The sequence below is a fragment of the Ochotona curzoniae genome, unplaced genomic scaffold (genome assembly GCF_017591425.1).
Source record: "Ochotona curzoniae isolate NIBS_2020 unplaced genomic scaffold, NIBS_Ocur_1.0 patch374, whole genome shotgun sequence".
NCBI classification, from domain to species: Eukaryota; Metazoa; Chordata; class Mammalia; order Lagomorpha; family Ochotonidae; genus Ochotona; species Ochotona curzoniae.
The window spans coordinates 36,561-58,920 of record NW_024466944.1 but is presented as its reverse complement, the minus strand read 5'-3'; the positions used below and the strand labels follow the sequence as shown (position 1 = coordinate 58,920).

General features: G+C 38.0%; 1 protein-coding gene across 1 annotated transcript; it reads left to right on the top strand.

The window, feature by feature from the left end:
- The first annotated feature begins 6,108 nt into the window (after positions 1–6,108).
- On the top strand, positions 6,109–16,820 carry LOC121167475 (prostaglandin-E(2) 9-reductase-like). The gene is made up of 9 exons (XM_040996911.1): positions 6,109–6,257; positions 8,597–8,764; positions 9,686–9,802; positions 10,582–10,659; positions 11,440–11,562; positions 12,742–12,851; positions 13,129–13,294; positions 14,008–14,090; positions 16,588–16,820. The coding sequence occupies exons 1-9, from the start codon at positions 6,174–6,176 to the stop codon at positions 16,628–16,630; spliced, it is 972 nt and encodes a 323-aa protein (XP_040852845.1). The 5' UTR covers positions 6,109–6,173; the 3' UTR covers positions 16,631–16,820.
- The last annotated feature ends 5,540 nt before the right edge of the window (positions 16,821–22,360 follow it).

The following is a 22,360-nucleotide window of genomic DNA, read 5'->3' as shown; positions in this document are numbered from 1 at the left end:
CTCAGAGACAACTTTCACTTCTACCAAAAGCTCCTGCAATTGGACCCATGGCTGAGGAGACATCTCAAATGCTGGTGACTGCGCACTGTTCTGGCTACTCTACGCTGCTAATAGCTCACCCTCGGTTGAAGCAATATCCACAGGATATAACATGATGTCTATAGTTTTTTGTCATTATTGAAAATAAAATGTATGGTAAAGATTTTTGCCTACCACTTGCTTTATTACTTGTATGCTTTGTTTCATTCTACTTTGTTAATGCTGCAAACTGATTTTCCTATCAATTTGGAGACCCGTGTGTTTGTGGATGCACTGGCGTGGGGAGATAACAAATAATCCACAGATTGTGCTGAAATAAAGTGGAAGGAGTTATAACACAGCAGAGCATTTAGCAAAGATTTCTTAGTCACTATTGCTTCAGTGTTTTCAGGAATAAGAAATCATTGCATAAATCCTAGATGGTGAAATAATACTGCAAGGATGATTAGTAGTCTAGATGTTCCCTTTTAGCATCATTATGTGTCAGGGCTACAGACACCTGGGTTTTTGGTATCCTGGGGAAACTGAGGAAGTAGGGGCACATCTCTCTTGGAAAAGCTGGCAACATTTTTTGATGATATCTGTAGATAAAAGGTAACTTTAAACACATTTTATCAAGATACTTAGATACTCACTATTATGTATACCCTAGGGGAAACAATTAAGTCCCTGGGCATAGAGTGGCATAGAAAATGAAAGAACCAATTAGAAATGAAATGAATAAAAATGGAAGAACTAATGAGAAGATGCCCATTCATATTACTTCCATATTTATCAATTCTGTTAAAAATTTAAAATGAATATTAATCCCTTCCCTTTTATCCCTTTAAAAAACATAAACATGAAACTGGAAGGATAACTACTATAAAGTACAAATTATAACAAAGTCATTAAGTATTATCAAGGGTATATGAAAAACCAAAAATAAACACAGAATCAAAACCACGCTCTTCATCCACTTAAAAGCCTTAAGAAAAAAGCATATGCAACATAGCATGTTGTTTTAGCATGCAAAAACTCCTTAGACTATTTTTTACAACGACTTGGAATTATTTTGATTAACTTTTCATTATGTAAAGATACTCAGACAATCAGATAATTACATCAAAAACATAAATTAATTTCAAAAACTTTCTTCAAAAGTCAGGATAATGTCATGGGCTAAGAGTCAAGAAACTCAGAGGCTGTCAGTTTTCATGACCTGTGTAAATATTTGAACATGAAATCTTTAGCTCTTCTGTCTCTGTGGATACTTTTTTCCTGTCAAGTAGGCTTTAAACAACTTCCTATAACTGAGACATATCCTACCAAAGTGTATGCCTTACAGTCTTTCTGTCAATATTCACCATTTCATAAGCTGTGAACTTTTTATTCTTTTTTTTGTGTGTGTGTGTGTAATTTTGGGCACTTTTCCGTCTTCACTCAAACCCTTTTTGATCTCAGGTATTCTTCACACTTTACATATCATCAATGATCTGAGAAATCTCAAATCCAAACTTCCATGTTAACATTTAAACTAAACTCCAGATTGAAACATCAAATTTGCTACTAAGAATTTCCATGTGTTCATGCAATGCACATATCATAAAAATCTGAAATAATATTCTCTAATCCTCTAGACACCTACCTCCAATTTTGCCAAACTTGGAAATTTTTAACTACATACCTCCTTTTAAACAATATTGGAGTTGAGATCACCTCCCTCTTTTTTTCTTGCAGTCAACATATATTTTTCAAGCTAGGATTGCCAAATTATCTTCAAAATGTATCCAAAATTGTCTTCAGTGGTTTGTTTCCCATTATTTAGTATGTTGACTTTTGCCTGTTAGAGGAATATAGAAGTTAGGAATCAATCCTTTTTCTCTATGAATGGAGAAATCTATATAAATGATGGATGCAGTGATATTTAGGCAAAATAATATTGGTAAAAATGTGTACACCCTCAGTGGCATTGGAAAATTAAAAATACAGAGGTATAGTTATCTAGATGAAGTTTTTGCAATGGTCATTGAAAAACCACTGGAATTAAACTGTTTGAAAATAGACCAAGCCTTTTAGGATAAAACATGGAATTAAGATTTTAACCAATTATATTATTTCACTGGTTAGCAACTAAGACCGATATTTGATATCACTATTATATGTAGGTGCCAGTCCAAGTCCTGGGCAGATTACCTTTTTCTTTTTAAACATATACTTATTTTAATATCTTATGATATAGTTTCATAGGCTCTTGAATTTCTCTTCCCACCCATATTACCCCCCACACTGATTTCCCCTATATTTTTGCAATAGCATAGTCTTTCATAATCAGTCATAACTCTGTCATTCTGCTATTTAAGGGTATCCTGACATTACAGGTATAGACACAGCACCCTATTGTCAAGATATAGTTAACGGTTTCATTGACAGTCCATCTTTGATTTGGAAGTAGAGATGCATGCTGCATCGTATCTTCACATATGGATATGATAGTCTCTATACACAGTTACTATATATGCCCTTAAAATGACCAATATGGAGGTGAAAGAATGAAAAATGAAATAAAATACAAACTTCTTGAAGCAAATGATGCTAATGTGTGACCTATGTGTCAGTGAAGAAATCAATAAGAAAAATGAATACATCAAGCTGAGAAGCAAAGAAGATGATAAACAAAAATGAAGAAGAACCAACAGAATGGGATTAAATCTTTTAACACTGCACAGCTGATAGGGGTCTAATATCCAGGATTTACACAGAGCTTCAGAAACTCAACAACTACAAACAAGCAACCTTATGAAGATATGGGTGGAGGATATGAACAGGCATTTTTCAAAACAATAAATTCAGATGGCTAATAGACATATGAAAAAAAAAATGTCCAGGCTTCATAGCTGTCAGGGAAATACAAATGAAAATTAGACTGAGGTTCCACGTAACGTTAGTGAAATTGGTCTACATTCAGAACTTTACTAACTATGCCTGCTGGGGTGGATGTGGGGAGAAAAACACCCCCCTTCACTGTTGGTGAATACTATAACTACTGTGGAAGTCAGTATAGAGACTGCTAAGAGAAGTGAAAATAGATGAGCCGTATGGCCCCGCTATCCCACTTCTGAGAATATATCCAAAGGAAATGAAGTCTGCATGTGAGAAAGAAATCTGTAAACCTGCATTTGCAGCAGTACAGTCTACAATATCAAAGAATATCTTTTTAATAACCAAGTAGTATTCCACGATGCAGATGTATCACAGCTTCTTTATCTACTTCTGACTGGCATGTGGGTTGTTTCCTTGTCTTTGCTATTGTAGATTGTACTACTGCAAATGCAGGTTTACAAGTGACTAAAGTACTTGTTTTGAACTCTCCAGGACCTCATATGTGCGCCAGTTCTGATCCTGTGCCCACACGGGAGACATGGAGGAGGCTCCAGGCTCCTTGCTTTGGATCGGCTCAGCTCCAGTTGTTGAGGCCACTAGGGAAGTGATTCAGCCAGTGGCAGATCTTCCTCGATGTCTTTCCTCCTCTCTGTATATATGACTTTCTAATAAAAAGAAATATTTTTTTTAAAAAGATACCCGGAGTAGTCTTGATATATACACACAGAGAGAGAGATACAGAAATAGATATAGAAATAAATACCAAATGAAGGAAATCAGGTAAACGACACCAAAACAGTGGGATACGTAATGATTTTTTTTTTTTTTTGGATGAAAATTCTGAAACAGGGGCAGGAGTAAACGAATGCACCCCAGAGTCCAGAAGAGAAAGAAAAGATGTGGTTTAGATGTGGTTCCTAAAAGAAAAACTTGCCAACCAGTAAAATTCCTGTTAATTTTTAGATGTTGAGAGCAGCCCTTTCCTGTGTTGTGGGAATTCCTTGCTCATAGATTTTCAATCAGTAAGCAAATCAGACACTGGAACTGTGAGTGTTGCTGTTTTACATTTTTTTAAGATTTACTTTTTTTTTTTTTTATTGGAAAGGCAAATATACAGAGAGGAGGAGAGAGAGGAAGATCTTCTGTCCGATGATTCAACTTCCCCCTCCCCAGCAAAAGCGGCCTCCAAAACCCGGGGCTAAACCATTCCAAAGCCAGGAGTCAGGAGCTTTTCCCGGTCTCCCACACAGGTGCAAGTTCCCAAGGCTTTGGGCCATGCTCATCTGCTTTCCTAGGCCACAAACAAGGAGCTGGATGGGAAGCGGGGCTGCTGGGATCAGAACCAGTGCCCGTATGGGATCCCGGTACATTCAAGGTGAGGACTTTAAATGCTATGCTATCACACCTGGTCCAAGTGCTGGATTTTAAGAAATGAGTGGACACAAGGACTCAGAATTATTACCCAGATCCAGAGCTCCAAAATTTGCACTCATGCAGGGTAAAGAACTTGCGACCAACAAATCCTCTCCAAGAGGTTGACTAGCTATGTAGGTTTGAATTTGGGTGGAGCAATAGCCCAGAGTTCTACCTGAGATGAGACAGGAGTGTTAGAGCACCTCTGGCTGCTGCCAAATGGGGAGGGAATACTGGGACTAATTGCTTTGTTCTGAATCTCTCCACTCACCCAGATGCGAACACCATCCAGAACACCTTCTCGCTCTACATTGCACCCTTTGACTATAATTGGATATGTGTCCCCAGTGTGCACAGAACCCTGAGCCTCTGCAGTCAAGCTAGATTGCTGCATGAGACTCAAGTCACAACTTGCAATTGTTCTAGTTGTTTGAGAGAGAGATTGTGAGGGAGAGTGTGCCCCCCAATTCATATGGAGGATGTCTCCTTATTTGGAGGGTTTAAGGACTTGCCTACACCAGATACCCTGAACCCACTGTCCACCGTGATGGAAAGGGTTATTGTAGGATTGGGTTCTGTGGCCTATTAGGGCCAGCTGAACCCATGAGATTCAGTCAGACCTGTTGGTGCTATGGGTAAGTAGGGGCCATTAAGGAGAGCTTGGTTCTTGTCTCATGTCAAAGAATTGCCACATAAAGCAGTGAGCAAAGGAATACTTTTTTAAGTCAGGAATCAAACCACCTTGCCACAACAGTCAGAGGGGAAGCTCTCTATGAGCTCAGAAAATGGTCAAATGGAGTCTATTAAGCACAATTCAAAGACTAATCAGAGGGTGGAGACAAAACACAAAACGTATCGAACAAAACCTATCAGAATTACAATTCTGTCTGGCTTAGCTCTGATAAAACATACAAGTCAAAGCCGTTAGAAGGGTGGGTTAATAACTTCTTTCTATTCTCATGATAAGATCAGAAATACAGAAGGGTAGGTTCACTGCCTGTTTGCTATTCTGATGATAAAACTAGAAACTCAGAAGACACTTGTTATTTTGTTTCTTGAAGGGCAGCTTCTTGGCCGAAGCAAGCATTTTGCACAATTTAAAGGTGCACAGGAATTTCTCCGCCTCTCATTCCAACAGGGATCTGAGTGTATTCATGTAACTCCTTACACTATAATGCAGAACTACCTTCTAGACTGAACGTAAAAGCCAGTGAGGACTGTGCAATTCTTTGTTGCCAGGATTAGAGATCTCTAAACAAGGCCAGATGAGGCAGGAGTTGTAGTTCCTCAACTTAGCAATCATGACAATTCATCCTTTCTCTCAGACGGATTCTACGTGCTGTTTCTTTGATACTTCACTGGGTTCCTTAGCTCTTGGGAAGGTAGTTGGTGCCTGGATGGGGTTCCTGATCACAACATTGTCTACAAATGGGTACCTGTTTAAGTTACTGTGCACAGATGACTATCTGTTCAAATTAGTGCATTTTATTACTCAGCCACCATCTTGTTGCAATCTCCCCAGTTTAATGTATTTTCCCTCAGTTCATTTCTTTAATTCTGTGTATTTGTGTTTGTTTATGTAGTGCAATGCAGAATACATGGCATTTCATTATAAAGATAAAATGAAAGGACAGATGTCTGATTGCTTATAGTTTAATAAAGTCATGGTTTCTTCTTTCATACATTTTATATAATAGTAAACTGTTTGCACATCTCTTCTTCACTAGGACATACCGCTTTAACTTTGCTCCTCCCACATTCCTAGAACTTTAGACAGACAGCAGGCATGTTGACTTCCTGTTCCTCTCGTTCAGGCAGCAGCAAGAAGCAGAGTGTGATTGGTCAGCAGAGTGAAAACAATGGATGCCAAATTTCAGCGTGTGGCATTAAATGACGGACACTCCATTCCTGTGCTGGGACTGGGCACCTATGCACCTGATGAGGTAATTATCTGCATTACTTTTCATTTCAAGGAACGAAAGAAAATAGAGCTTGGATAACTGGAGTACGAACGAGATTGAAAAGTCAGCCAGACTGTGTCACACTGACAGTTTCACATTTTTTCCCCCAAGTTCTCCAGGCTAGCAGTATTTCATGCATAAGATTGAGTTTAGTCGCATTTTGCTCTGCCTGACGGTCAGATTCTGTGGTCCCCTGCTGGTGATCCTGGACACTTTGTTTTGCTACTTTCGGAAAGAGAAGCAAGTCAGAATTCATCAGGACCGCTTCTTAGTTTGCTTGCCTGATGTTTGATTGCAGTTGGAGCGATTTCTTGGCTGTTTTCTTAATTTAAGAAATATTTCCAGTTCCCAATCAGGAATGGTACAGGGAAATTTTTCTGTCATGAGTGGAAGTGTATAGGAAACGAAGCGAGAGTGAGGCTGTTCAGTTCAACAGTTCAAGGTAACCTTTAACTGAAGGTTACACAGTAATTACAGAAGCAGGAGACAGAAGATTTTTGCTTTGTGTTGTTCTTACCTCTGGGGAAATTGCCTAGACAAAAGTAGAATAATATGTTAAGGAAATGGGAATCTAACAAAGTGAGGCTAAGTGTTTCATACTGGCTAACAAATGTAGGATTCAAAGGAGTATGTGCATGGGCCCAATAAAGTGAGCATTGTGGAGGGAACCTTACACGCTGATAGGGTTTCCTGATTACACAATCGTCTGACATGGTCTGTATATCCAAATTTAAACTTCTGTTTAAACAAAGACTTATTTAAAGTGTCTAAAAACTTTTCCTTGTATTTCTGTAATACTTTATATTTACTTTCACTTTCATCCATTTAGGACATGAGGAGTTTCTTCTTTCCTCTTTCACAAGCACTACATTTGACGAGGGTATGGGAAGCTGTTTTATTAGCTGAACATTAAAAGCAACGTTGGTCATTATATTTGTTTTTAATTTACTCACATTTCAAGATGTTGTGAATGCCATAATTTACTAACCCAGTATTTTGCATCTCTCAGGCAGTTTTTCATATAATAAAGTACAAACTATCACAAATAAACGATGCCATTCATTTTATCAAGAAAAATAATTTATACAAAGGACAGAAAAGAACCTTTGAAGGCACACACCAAGACTGATTTACATTTGACAGTGAGATGACAAGAAGTAGAGGGAAGGATGTAGGGCATTCAGCAATGTTTAGATGGGATTAAATGTCTTAGTGCCCTCACAGCTGGGAGGGGAGCAGCAGGCAGCACGTCTACTATCTGATTCCTTACTATTTTGTCAACAAATCAAGCTCCTCAAATTACTCAAATGTTTGGAAGCATTTGTTTCATTACCTGTCTATCCTGTAACAAACACTTTCCAGTCTCTATGCAATTTGTGAAGGCCAATGATTCTGAAGTTTAATTCTGCTTATCTCATATAAAAGAAACGGCTTATGTCTCGGTGACTACAATTATTTAGAATAACTTCTTATATGATACAGTTAATTTCTCAGGTCAATATGTACTCTTGAGTATAATTTTTCTGCTCCTTTTTTCTTTTCTTTTGCTGTGAGGGACAGACAAAATGACTCTGTAGAATAGGGTTAATATAATATCCTCCTATCTATTGAAATGTCTCTTATTCAGTTGAATCTAGATTGGCATCAGAAACCCTACACTGTGTTCAATTTCCTGACTTCTTAACATGGTGGCTGTAACTAAACTACCTGTCCAGGCATTGGAGTTTGTTTATCTCTGAATTTCTTTAAGGAAATAGAATATGCATTTATATATATTTCATATATATTATATATGTGCATATATTTTATAATTTTTGTAAGTTTTATAACCAAATCTCAAATTTCAAAAAAATCTCAGAAGTAGAGAACTCTAAAAACCAGCTTTTTTTGATACAAATTTGTAAATATTGCAAAAATTCAGTTCTTGTAGAATTGTGTTCTGTCTCATTGGAAGAGGACTCCTAGCTAATTGTGCTGTATTTTGTCCATATTTCATTCCATTCCATGTTTCCTTGTGCTAATATTCCTTTGTGAATTCACTATGTAGCAGTTAGGATATTAGCTTTTGGCTGTATCCTTTGAGCCTTCCATAAAAGCAAGACCTCAATGGACAACAGATCCTCCTAGTCAGTGGCTGCTGAGCTGCCTGCTTGTTCTTAATTAGGGAAGACCCAGGCAAAGAGGGATAGCTTCCTTATCCCAGTTATACAAAATCATCCAGACCTGAGAAGAAAAATGATTATTGTGAGGGCCACTGCTGGTGCATCACCTTTTTTCTAATCACATGTCTATCTCTCTCATATTTTTGGCTGCTTCCTCAGGTTCCTAAGAGTAAGGCTACAGAGGCTACCAAAATAGCTATAGATGTTGGCTTCCGCCACATTGATGCTGCTTATGTGTACCAAAATGAAGAGGAAGTTGGTCTGGCCATCCGCAGCAAGATCGCAGATGGCACTGTGAAGAGGGAAGACATATTCTACACCTCCAAGGTACAGTAGATGTGACATGCAGGTGAACTAAGCAACTAAATGTTTTGTGTGGAAATAATTATGCAATTCGGTAATTAAGGAGGAATTTCTTATGGCTACAAATTAATCACTGCTGTTTAATTTTTATTACATTTTATGTTTTTATTTCATATTTAAGATTCACAATCTTTACTTCTTCTTCTTTTTTTTTTTTTTTTTTCATTTGTGAGGATTTCCCAAGACACACTATCCCGGAGATCCCAGAGAGTGTTTTCATTTTACATTTTCTTTTTCGTTTTCATTCCTTTGTGTGTGTGTGTGTGTGTGTGTGTGTGTGTGTGAGTGTGTGAAAAAGAGAGAGTGGAAAGAGTTAGTGAGAGCTTTTATCTCTGGTTCACTCCACAACTTGCCAGAAAAGTCAAGACTGGACCAGCCTGAAGCCAGGATCCAGGAGCTTGATCAGGGCTCCCCTGTGAGTACTGGGACACAGTACTTGGTCCATATTCTGTGACTTTCCAAAGCACATTAGCAGTGAGCTAGATTGGAAGTCGAGCAGCCGGGTGCTCATATGGTATGGTGCTGTGGGCAGCAGCTTAACCCACTACATCATGGCACTGGCACCAGTTCTTCAATGTCTCTATGTTTTTATTTGTGAACTTTGTCAAACATAAATGAAACAATGGACATTATCGATATTTGATAGAAAATCATCTCTGACACCATAACCATCAGTCTTTTAGTAGGCCTATTAGTAACTTCTACAGAAGTGATGGAGATCATGAGACTAATTATGGCATAGGACACCCAAAAAGAAGGAAGCCTTTTCCTTCAGTGCTCACTATTCCTTGCCTAGTATGAAAAAGTCTCAATATTAGATGAAGTAAATCAAGAAATTTGACCAACATATTTATTCAGCGCAATTTCCACTGTTTAACCCTTCAGCTTTGGTGCACTTTCCTTCGACCAGAGCTGGTCCGACCAAGCTTGGAAAAATCACTGAAAAAACTTCAACTGGACTATGTTGATCTCTATATTATTCATTTCCCAGCAGCTCTGAAGGTAGGAAATTATCATCATCAAATTTGCTTCCCTTTTGCTGTCAGCATGACCCTAAATTTTAAAGACAAGTAAGTGATATTGATAAACTTATTAATTTATGAAAATGATAGAAACCACTCAAACTGGTTTAAACATCATAACTTATTGTATTAAAATGGAGTGCTTAAGCCATGAATAGATGTATAGTTTCAACTCACCACTGGAAAATGTTTTGTTTGTATCAGTAATTGTCTGCATCACTGTATGGTTTATAAAATTTTTGTAGGTTATTTATGTTTGCTTGTATTATTAACATTTGCTACTATTTCTGCATCTTCTAGTATTACCTTACAGTTTCTAGCTTTGCTTGTTATTAAGTAGAAGCTCAATATACTTTTTACAGTTCAAGTGCTTGTCTTTGGAATTATGTGCGTTAAGGAATTTCAGGAGTACTGATTGCTTGCCCTGGACCAAAGAGATTGAGAGCATGTAGCTCTTGAGTTTGACAGTGGAAGAGAAGCATTTTTCTAGGGGAAAGAACACAAGAATATGAAATAACATTGAACCTCAATACAAGGCGGAAAATAGTATTTATTTATTCATACACACACAAAGACAAAAGAAATAGCATGACATTATTTATCACGTCATTTACAATACTCATTACAAATACTGTAGAATGTTGCCCCAAGTATTTTATGAAAATTTAATGTTCCACATTGCAATACATCTGGGTATTTTGCTATGGTGTGGATACCTGGCTATGATGATATAATGATAAATGACTAATTCTCTTTCAGCCTGGGGAGGACTTATTTCCAAGAGATGAAAACGGAAAAGTAATATTTGACACTGTAGATATCCGTGCCACCTGGGAGGTGAGTATTTGGAGAAGTAAGTACAGAGGAATCAGGAAGAGGGAGAATTGTATCACCACCCACCTCACAAGATTGGTGTATGCAGCTTGGATATAGAAATCCATGTTCCTTGTAAGGGTTAAGGTGCTAAAGTGATGGTTGGCTGAGACACTACCGAAAGACACAGACAGCAACAGAGCAGAATTCGGAACAACGATGGATGGCACATTTTTTGATTCATGTGTGGTGATTTTCTGCTTTCTCAAGAAGAAAGCAGTAATCTGTTTTCTTGCTATCCTATGTCTACTATACTTCTCTCTGGTTTAATTTGTTCATTCAGTGCCCAGTAGTGTCTGTATTATTATTTTTTCTTTTTTAAAAAGATTTATTTATTTTTATTGGGAAGGTGATATTCAGAGGGGAGGAGAGACAGAGAGGAAGATCTTCCATCTGATGATTCACTCCCCAAGTGACCGTATCAGCTGGAGCTGAGCCAGTCCGAAGCCAGGTGCCAGGAGCTCTTACTGGTCTCCCACATGGGTGCAGGGTCCCATGGGTTTGGGCCGTCCTCGACTGCTTTCCCAGGCTACAAGCAGGGAGCTGATTGGGAAGTGGAGCTACCGGGATTAAAACCAGTGACCATATGGGATCCAGGCACTGGCAAGGCAAGAACTTTAACCACTAAGCTATTGCACCGAGCCCTGTGTTATTTTGTAATATTGTTCCCTTTAATGGTATCAATATGCCTTCATGTTATTCTAGTCAATTGTGGAGATAGTTCTTTGCAGTCTTTTTTCTTAGGCCTTGGAAAAGTGCAAGGATGCAGGACTGACCAAGTCCATCGGGGTTTCGAACTTCAACCGCAGGCAGTTGGAGATGATTCTGAACAAGCCAGGCCTCAAGTACAAGCCTGTGTGCAACCAGGTGAGGACTCAGCCTTCCCTCCTTCTGATTTCCATTCTTCCGGCTCATACTCTTGCTAGGTTCCTCTTTGTTCTCCACATCTGTTTACTTTTTTTGTGTTGAACAGAGAAGTCTGTAGGGCATGGAGTGTCCTCCATTGTCTCTATGTTTGTTAATGTTAGTTAAAATTGTTGCAACATGTGACAGATTATAGGGAGATCAGAATGTTCAAGAAAGGCAGAAGCAAGAATCAAACCTCAAAGGGAAGATGGGATTTTTTCCCATATTAGTGAAAGATACATAGGAAAATTACATCATTTATTGATGGCTAAAGGTATTATTAATTAGTTGACATTCACAGCTTAGGTCAGCATGTACTATAATCAGTCTAATAGATTAAGTTAATGTTTATATCTTCCCTTCAATCAAAAGAGAAGATACTGTAGTGATCATCGTCGGAAGGGACATATATTTTATTTGCTTTCTCTTTCTTTTGTTTTAATATTCACATTGATATACTCATGAGGGCTTTAATTTTTTTATATAAAACAAATGAGAATTTTAGAAGTACTTCAAATGAGTCATACATTCTATTTTCTTTTTCAATTTTTTAAAATTATTTGTATTATTTTTCATAGGTACAGGAATTTCCCCTTTCCCTACTCCCTCTCTCTCCCTACTTTCCCATTCCACTGTCTGCCCCTCCCTTATTATTATAATAAAACAGTCCTTCAAAAAGAGTTACAAGTTCTGCATTGTGCTACATGCATGCACTATGGCATTGCAGGTATAAATAAAAACAGAAAATCTAGTATCATATTATCAAGGTACATTTAACTGTTTCACTGGCAGCCCACTCTTTATTCAGGAGTAGAGCTGCAAACTGCAAGATATATCCACCCCATTATGTATTCATCTCTGATCATCTATGTGTGCGCATGCATTGTGTGTGTACAAATTTATTATATATGTATTTGTGCATTTTTGTATGAATTTTGCCTTAGAGAGAACACGTGCTATTTGGCCTTTCAGAATTGGCTAATTTCATTGAGCATAAAGACTTTAAGAAATACCTTAAAATATCTTGTTCAAATTTCATGCTTCCAATTTGGATCCAGCTACTCATACCTTTAAATTTCCATTCATATGAATATTAGCATTGCATTTAGTCTTTTTTCTTTTTTGCATCTGTATCCACAGGTGGAATGTCATCCTTACCTTAACCAACACAAACTGCTAGATTTCTGCAAATCGAAAGATATTGTTCTGGTTGCCTACAGTGCACTAGGATCACATCGGGAGCCAAAATGGTAAAATACAGAATGTGTTTGTAAATTACTTTTGTTTGTGAAGTGTTTTGTTGTTGTTGTTGTTTTTTCAATACCTCATTTACAGAGTATTGTACTGTATATAACTGTCAACTGACTGGTTAAGAGGGGCAACCTTCAAATGATGTTGGTTCTGCTGGTCCAAAGATCACAGCTGGCAAGCACTGATCTAGAATGAGTCTCCTAGTCTGTTTTGGAAGCTCTCTAACAAATTGAAGGCCCAGCCTCAAGGTTTCAGTTTCTTCACCATTCCTGCCAGGGTGGACCAGAGCACTCCAGTTCTTCTGGATGATCCGGTCATTTGTGCCTTGGCAAAAAAGCATAACCGAAGCCCAGCCCTGATTGCCCTTCGCTACCACCTGCAGCGTGGGGTTGTGGTCCTGGCCAAGAGTTTCAGTGAGAAATGGATCAGAGAGAATATTCAGGTGAGAACCTCTTTGCTGGCGGTATCAAGACCTTGCACAGTATGCTTTGTCTGTATGCTTTGTGAGATGTTAAGACATCATTGGGCCAAGTCGGTTACTCTTTATTTGCCCATGTAGTTGAGATGTGCACATATTGCTGAGAAATATAATGATAGGAATTATGATTGAATGGAAAACACAAATCAGGTTTTTACATAAAATAGACATTTATTATGGAGAGCTGATATGCTAGCAAATATAAGTATATATTTTTTTGCTATTTAAAATGGTTCATATTCAATAGTGGAATACACTTCAAGCATGTTCTTGTGTCCTTTGAAAAAAAATCATTATGTTCAAAAATTGCTGTCTTAAATTATATTAGAAAAAAAACTTTGTTTTATAATTCTAATTCTTCTTTGATGAGATATAAAAATCCAACTGTATCAAGAAGCTTTAGTGAATTTTTCTGTATATTTCAATGTTTGCCCTTGGATTCTCTTGGACCTTGCACTATGATCCCATCATCTGTCAAGAATGTAAGCTTTCATTATTTTAGAGAACTTCGAAATCTCCTTTGTGGTAATATAATGTATCTAGTCATGCCCTGCTACGTAATTTTCTGCCATGCTTTATTTATGGCTCAAGCATTTTGTTTGGTGTCTCAAAATGTTTGGAACATTTTGGGAATTTTCCACATTTGCAAATAAGCAATATAAATTTTTTTCTGATAGGTTTTTGAATTCCAGTTGTCCTCAGAAGACATGAAAGCTCTAGATGGACTGAACAGAAATGTTCGATACACTACTGCTAATTTGTAAGTAATACTGGTGAATGCTTTGCCTCAATTTGTTTTTGGAGGAGAAATGTAGGGTGATATAGTGTCTATTTTTCAGCTGTTATGGACTGCAATGTGGGTATCACCAATGTAGCAAAATTAAATACTTGCAAGATCATGTTTGCTGTGTCATTCAGACCTTATCAGGTTGAGTACGGTAACTGTAACCCTGTGTTCCTAGGCAGAAATCCGTTTCTCAAGCCAGCAACTTTTGTTTTGTTTTTGTTATTTTTAGTAAGTAATTGAGATACTTAGACTTCCAAAACCATGTGGATTTATAATGGAATAAATAATTGCAATAATTGGACCTGAATAGCAATCAGCTCCTCTAACTTTATTATTGTGAAAGTTGAGAACTCAAGTTTATAAATTATTTATGCTTGGCATTTTTGTTGTTGTTGTTGTTCAAAACTATATTGGTTGTTGAAGGTTTGGAGAAATGTGACTTATATTGCTCAATATGTGAATTTCCTGTAATCTATACTTACAGGTTTCTCTGACACCATTCTCTTCCCCACAACTGGGCACTTAATTACTTAAATATTAAAGAAGCTTAACATACATTTTTTTAAAACACATAAATACTAATTTAAGTGTCTTGAAAGTTTGGCAATAGAAACAGTTTTCTTGGGGAAAGAAAGCAAATGAATATTATTACAATAAAGCAACTTCATTTAGATTAGGCACTGAATTTAGATAAGGCACTGTTAATCTAGTGCAATTTAAGGGGGAAAAGTGACCTGACTGAAATGCCAGGAGCAATACTCAGTGGAGTTTAGTTATTGGTGATATCCATATAAAATAACTTCAGGAATAAATCATAACAGGCCTTACTTTGAATATTCTTTATCAAATAAGGCAAGATTTTTTTTTTAATTTTTAGAAGAATCCTAATAACACTCCTAGGCTATTTAACCATCAATTTCTAATAACTAGTGTAGAAAAAGGCATGTATACTATGCTATTTAAAATGTGCAAAGAATTTCAACATGGAACACCCATACACAAATTCTTATACCCTTCATATGGAATCCTTTAATGTACATTGATATGAAATTCTTACATTGCTTTAAATCCTGTTAATGTTTGGAATAGTTTGAAAGCTTGTCATATCTTGTCCATTTTTTTGTAAGGATTCAAACACTGCATTTAGCTAGAGGGAGGCTGGTTTCAGCGGGGCAGTTGAAACAGTTTTTATTTTCTAAAATATGGTGATCTTAGAGCAGAAAATGAAGTCTTAAACGTAGATTTGAAATTAAAGAATGAGAACGGACTGAAAACTCCCAAGATAAAAGAGAGTTTGCAGCCAACAGAGTATCTTTTACTTTTCTTCTATTTTCTAAAGTATAGAATCTAAGCAAAAATGTACAATACATGAGAATAACAAGGATCATATATTCCTGCCACACATGGCATTTTTAATTCATTACAGAAATAAATGCAATAATGTATGAAAGCCCTTAATGTAGTATAAAATATTAAAATGATACAATCATTGTTTTACCAGTATAGAGAATAAAAAAGACCATAGCAGAGACATAGTACAAACATAGAGAGAAGGTTATAAGTATGAATAATTCCTAAACTTCTGAGACAATTTAATAAGCTTTCAATTTTTATCACATTATAGTCCTTACAAAATATATAAATGGACTAACTTATAGGAAATGTTTGAACATTGAACTCTGTCTTATCTATGACATGCTCTCCCTTTTGTAATCAAATACATTATGCTGTTTGATATGCTGTGATCTCACAAGTAAAAAATTAGTTGAAAGGCTGCAAAATTGCTAGCTTTTACCTCTCCCCCCACAGAACTTTCCATACCTCCTAACAGTATGAGGATGTGCTTTGTTCAAAGACACACAAAATAAATCCACATTTTCCTAGATTTAGCATAGGCCTGCATATTACTTTTCATGCTGAAAGGTGCAACTAAGTCAGAGCAATGTGTTTGAATTCCTAAATTCTGCATGTTTTTCTATGTTAAGTTCCAGGCAAAGGGAAACGATTTGAAAAATTGTATTATGTATCTGTCATAAGTTCATGCTCATGAGTATAAACCAGTTCTAAAACAAGATTTATTTTTATTTGGGTGGGGGGAAGAGAGAGAGAGACAAAGAGAGAGAGAGGGAGAGAGAGTCACAATGGCTGGGGCTGAGCCAATCAGAAGCTAGGAGCCAGGTCACCCACGAGGTGACATAGGCTCAAAATGTGGGCCATCATCTGCTGCTTTCCCAGGCACAGGAGCAGGTAGCTGGATTGAAAATGGAAGGGTCAAGACTTTAACCAGCATCCGCATGGGAGGCCAGCACTTCAGGTGGCAACCAGCCTCAGCCTTCTATGAAATATAGCTTAACCTATAAATATAACATACTTTTCTATTGTACTCTAATGGTAACTCCATAGAAATCACACAATTAATATTCTAGAAATGTGGTCACTGAATTTAGATTGTTAATTGTTCTCATTTTAGTGCTGCTGGACACCCAGAGTACCCATTTTCTGATGAATATTGACACTGAGCCTGCTCTCATGGCTGCTGCAAATGTACCATGATGGAGACAGACGCCGGTGACTAGCTTTCTCTTCTGGTTGTTATGAGCTGTTCAGCCACTCAGCCTCAGCCTCAGCTGCATCCACGGGGCATAAAACATGGCATTAAGTTTTGTCACTCACTGAGAAATAAAATAATGCTCATTTATTAAATATTGTCATTGGTCATAGATTTCTTTACTTGCCTGATTTGTTTCATTTTGACTCCTTATTTCCTCAACTGATTTGCTCTTAAGATAAATGATTTGCTTAAAACAGTGGAGACGTGTGGCCAGAGACAGAAACAGAAGAGTTATAAGTATGAAAGGCAATAAGGAACGTTTTTTTCCCAGCCTTTATTTCTCTAGTCTTTCCTGGAACAATAAATATATCCTAGGGGCCAGAAGGTGAGGCAGTCTTGCACAGATGGAATCCTTCAGGAGCTCACTTCCAGCCTCTTGCAGATCAGAGCTGTTCACGATTGGGTAATATGGTGTCTGGGGGGGAGGTTAGATACGGGGAGAAGAGGAGTAGGCTTAGGAAGCATAATTGCAAGTCCATTATGTGAGAAATTGCATAAGAGGAAGTTGAGCAGTTGCAGTTTGGGAATATCAGCAAAGTTCTGTTGGGAATAATTGCTACACATAAAAGGTAATCTTTAATAGGTTTTGTCAGAGAGTCTGGCTTGAGCTTCCCCTTTAGCTGTGGTTTATAGAATAGTTTCTTTTACATGCTTCTGTCTCAAATCAAGCATGTCTTCTTGGTTTGTTATATACCAGCTGCATTAGACCCTAAAATGCAAAAGAAAAAAAAAATTCTCTTGCTTAAGCTGGCAAGCTCACTACTGCTGGAGACCAGCTCTGGCTGGCTTTAGACCTTGCAAAGGATGTGTGGATTGACAGGAAGACAAGAAGAGATGTGGACCATTATGGTATGATGCCCATAATGGACAACTCAAAAAAGCTGCTTTCTTTATACAGAAATCATCACAAGATTTTGCATGACATACAATTGTTTCATTTTTAAAAAAAGATTTATTTATTCCTTTTTATTGCAAAGTCCGATATACTGAGAGGAAGAGAGACAGAGAGGAAGATCTTCCATCTGATGAATCACTCCCCAGGTGACCGCAAAGGCTGGTGCTGTGCTATTCCAAAGCTGGGAACCAGGAAACTCTTCTGGGTCTCCCACGCGGGTGCAGGTTCCCAATGCTTTGAGCTGTCCTCAACTGCTTTCCCCGGGCACAAGCAGGGAGCTGGATGGGAAGTGGAACAGCCAGGATTAGAACCGGCGCCCATATGGGATCCCGGGGCGTTCAGGGCGAGGACTTTAGCTTCTAGGCCACACCGCCGGGCCCAATTGCTTCATTTTTTTTTTAAAAGGATTTCTTGTTTTTTTTTTTATTGGAAAGGCAGATATACAGAGAGGAGGAGACAGATAGGAAGATTTTCCCTTTGATGAATCATTCCACTTAGAGGCCGCAACTGCTGGAGCTGAGCCAATCTGAAATCAGGAGCCAGGAGCCTCTTCTGGGTCTCCCATGCTGGTGCAGAGTCCCAAGGCTTTGTGCTGTCCTCCGCTGATTTCCTAGACTACTAGCAGGGAGCTAGATGGGAAGCGGGGCTCCTTGGTTTAGAATCAGTGCCCATATGGGATCCCAGCACATTCAAGGAGAGGACTTCAGCCACTAGGCTATTGCGTCAGGTCCTAATTGCTTCATATTTACTTCATGGTTAAGAGGATACATCAACAATCCTCAAAAAATCAATATTTTACTTCAAAGAAAACATTTTCAGCAAACCATTACTCATTCAAACCTGCAAGTCACCTGGCTGAAGCCAGGAACTCCATGGTTGGTAGCACATGTGGTTACATAGTGACAAGTGATTTACTTATATCCAAAATCAATTTTCACTAAACATAAACTAATATTACTTAAAATATCAAGAGTAAGGAATTAAAAAGAAACCTCATAAATAAAAGAAATTTATAAGGCATATATTGTAGATTCTTGATTGAATCTTATAATCAGTCATATATTAATTAATATTGCTTTTACCTAGTGCTAATTCAACTGTTTTTCATTCTTTTATTAAAGGGCAGTGAAAAGGATCAGGGCAACTCAACCTTTCTATGAAAGGAGGGCCTTTACAATAAACTTTTTACTTTTTCAAACTATTTTCTTTCCCTAAATATAAGTGCCAATATAAGGTAGAATTTTAAACCATTTTACTCTGGGGGTTCACATTTGTCTTCCTTTAGAAGATGTCCCATATACTTTCTGCTTTACATGGTGAGAAACCAAAATGCATCATTTCACGTGTTGTAACAGTTTGAGGCTGCAAGGTAAACAAGCTTTTTGTACTTCCATGGTTGCTATCTGTTCCAAGATATTAACAAGCCATTTCTTTTTTTAAAATTATTTTATTTTTATTGAAAAGGTATGGATATACAGAGAGGAGGAGAGACAGACAGGAAGATCTTCTGTCCGATGGTTCACTCCCCAGGTGACTGCAATGGCCGGTGCTGTGCTGATATGAAGCTAGGAGCCAGGAGCTCTTCCTGGTCTGCCACATGGATGCAGGGTCCCAAGGCTTTGGGCCGTCCTCAACTGCTTTCCCAGGCCACAAACAGGGAGCTGGATGGGAAGCGGGGCTGTTGGGATTAGAACCAGGCCTATATGATATCCCGGCACTTGCAATGTGAGGACCTTAATCATTACACTGTTGTGCCAGGCCCTAACATGCCATTTCTTATGGAGAACATTATGTATCTTAGAGTCAAAAGTGAGCACACAATACAATATTTGGGAACAATGCAGGCTCAACTGTGCTACCGTATGCTTTTAGCTGTGTTTCATTGTCTTTAGTTGCTAAAGATCCTTTTACCATAACATGATTGATAAAATCAGTTTCCATTAAACCTGTTAAGGAAATCATTTCACATCTACAGAAGAACAACAACGCCCTCAGGAGAATTCCACGACATATCTGAGAGGTGATTGAGTGTCCATATAGTGAGGTGATTTGAGAGACATTCTGCCAGCCTCACCATGCATCCAGAAACTCCTTGTAGCCTTGGTAACCAAGGAGGTGTGCTCATCACACCCCATGCCATTCTACCCAACTGCACGGGCCTCCACAACTACAGCCTCCAGAAATCTTAGTTTCACTTGTTATTAGAGCCAAGACCCGGATGACTGAGAGCTCCTTAAAGCTGTGATAGTGATTTAGTAGTTGCTTACGTTTTCTGCATTCCGAGGTTGCCCTAAAAGAATGTATGCATTAAATAAAACCACAGACAAATTATGGAACACCTGGAGCTGCAAATCTCCATGTCAAAATAAGCTGTGGGCTTCCCTAGTAATCTTTACTTGCTGCTTGTGATATAAAAACAGGGGGAAACAGGTCCCAGCACTCTAACCTCTTGGCTAAAATCCTCTCCTTGCATGTGCTAGGATCTTATATGGACTCCAGTTCTAATCTCAATGGCCCCACTTCCCATCCATTCTGGGAAAGCTGGTCTGGGAAAGCAGTCAAGGACAGCCCAAAGCCTTGGGACTCTGCACCTGCATGGGAGACCCAGAAGAAGCTCCTGGCTCAGCTCTGGTTGTTGTGGCCACTTGGGGAATGAATCATCAGACGGAAGATCTCTCTGTCTCTCTTTCTTTCTATATATCTGTCTTCTCAATAAAAATACTAAATCTTAAAAATACAAAACAAAACAAAAGAAAACAATACAGGGGGCAAAGGAAGGATGAGGACTTGATCCAGGGCAAGAATTCAGTCAAATTCCCATGCAAGAGAAAAGGCCTTTCTTCTCCAGAATGCTAGATTTCTTCAGCCTGCAGCAGGTTCAGGGAATCTGTAGCAGGTTCAGGGAAGCCTTGTTATCGTGTTAAGTCACTTAGAAAGGTCCTATTGCATAACAGAAATTTCTAGTTAATGCTTGCACTAAATTAAAAGAAAAAACATACAGGAGGAAAGAATCGCGTTAACCCTCCTGATGGAAGCGTCCGCCCGAGAACCTTCAGGATGAACAGAAATGAGAATATAAACAGGGAAGGCATGGGTCGTCATGTTCACCCAGGGGTACTTTGCATGAGAAATTGTGCCTCAACTCTAACATTTCTCTTTTCTGTTACTTTGCCACTCTGCTCTGCTTCACAAAACAAAGATAGACAACTCATCTTTACAGCAAAAAGAAACAGTTAGCAGTCTTATTTTTCTAAATCAGGGACACTCAGACAGTGCTGAGCTATCTGGACAAAGTAAATACTAATATATTTTGTTCAAACTTGAATCGGTTTTCTTTTCCCATAGGACCCAAAATTAGTCTTACCCTTAAACATCAAAAATATTGCAATGTGGAAAAGATTTCTACAAAAGACCTTCTCAGAATTTTATAAATTTGAAAAACTTCCTGATCATACTCTGCCCATTTCTTACTAGTTTTCTTCCTATTGCTTACTCTGCCATATAAAAGATAACCCCTCTAAACTTACTTTGCCAGTAGAGACTTAAAAAAAATGATTATTTCTACTTATTTAAAAGAAGAAGTTAGGGATGCTGAATGGAACCGGAAAGTAAATAGAGAATCTCCTACCAGAACTTTTACTCTGTGTTTCCAAAGACCAGTCTAACCTGTCTCCCACCACTGTCTCTGCCACCAGGGAGCAAGATCTACTAAGATTGAAATACCTTCAAGTACTTCATATACACAGCTTTCAGAACGAAGTTACGCCTCCCTCCCTTGAGCCATCCTCCTTCATCTATTTCTCTTTCAATGTTTGTACAATAATGTACTTTCAATTTGTTTTATAATCACAAACTTAACCTTCTATTAAAAATTTTTACAAAAACTTGTATTAGCTTTTATTTGCAAAAACATGCCTCTTGGTGGAGAATGTCTCATAAAGCAATCACAGAGTTTTCCTAAGAAATACATTAAAAGGAAATCATTTTTCCTTTTACGAACAATTTCTTCAATTTATATTTTCAATTTTTTTCTTTTTTTAAGATTTATTTATTTTTATTGTAAAGTCGTATTTACAGAGAGGAGATACAGAGAGAAAAGAGAAAGATCTTTCATCTGTTGGTTCACTCCCAAGGCTTGTTCATATCAATACATCACACACAAGGCTCAGTAGGGCAGAGACCTAGCCTAATCCATCCTACATCTATCCTGCTCCTTCAGAGCACCAGATAGTGCTGGAATCGAGCCTGGTTTGGTGAATCCAGCCCCAGTCCACACCTGTGCCAAGGGGGATTGCATCCATATCCAGACCAGCCCGCGCACTCACAAGTGGGAACCCCAATCCAAACAGTGTGTGTTCTTAGCTCCCCAACCAGGCCTGTTCCCAACCATAGATCGTGCACATGCCAGTGGTTGCTCTGACCTGGCATGACAGAGCCTCTCACCTGCCATGATTGCTCCTAGGGCTATAACTTCATTGCTTCATGTTATTCTATTTTTTTCAGTCTATCTCAATATAGCCAAGTATTAGAAATTTCACACATTGATATATACTGGTTTTGGTTTAACCTTTTTTATATTATGATATAGTACCAAAGGCTCTGGGATTTTCCTTCCTCCATCCCCAAGTCTTCTCCCCTCATTGGTTTCCTCTATACTATATAATCAATATATTCTGTTTTTTTAAATAAATATTCTTAAACCAGGCAAAGACTTATAAATAGGAATTTTTATTTTAG

Excerpts from the sequence above, each read along its gene's own strand:
- LOC121167475 (XM_040996911.1), top strand. The coding sequence starts at position 6,174 with ATGGATGCCAAATTTCAGCGTGTGGCATTAAATGACGGACACTCCATT. Across the intron at positions 6,258-8,596 it reads GCACCTATGCACCTGATGAG|GTTCCTAAGAGTAAGGCTAC; the intron begins GTAATTATCTGC and ends CTGCTTCCTCAG. Across the intron at positions 14,091-16,587 it reads CGATACACTACTGCTAATTT|TGCTGCTGGACACCCAGAGT; the intron begins GTAAGTAATACT and ends TTCTCATTTTAG.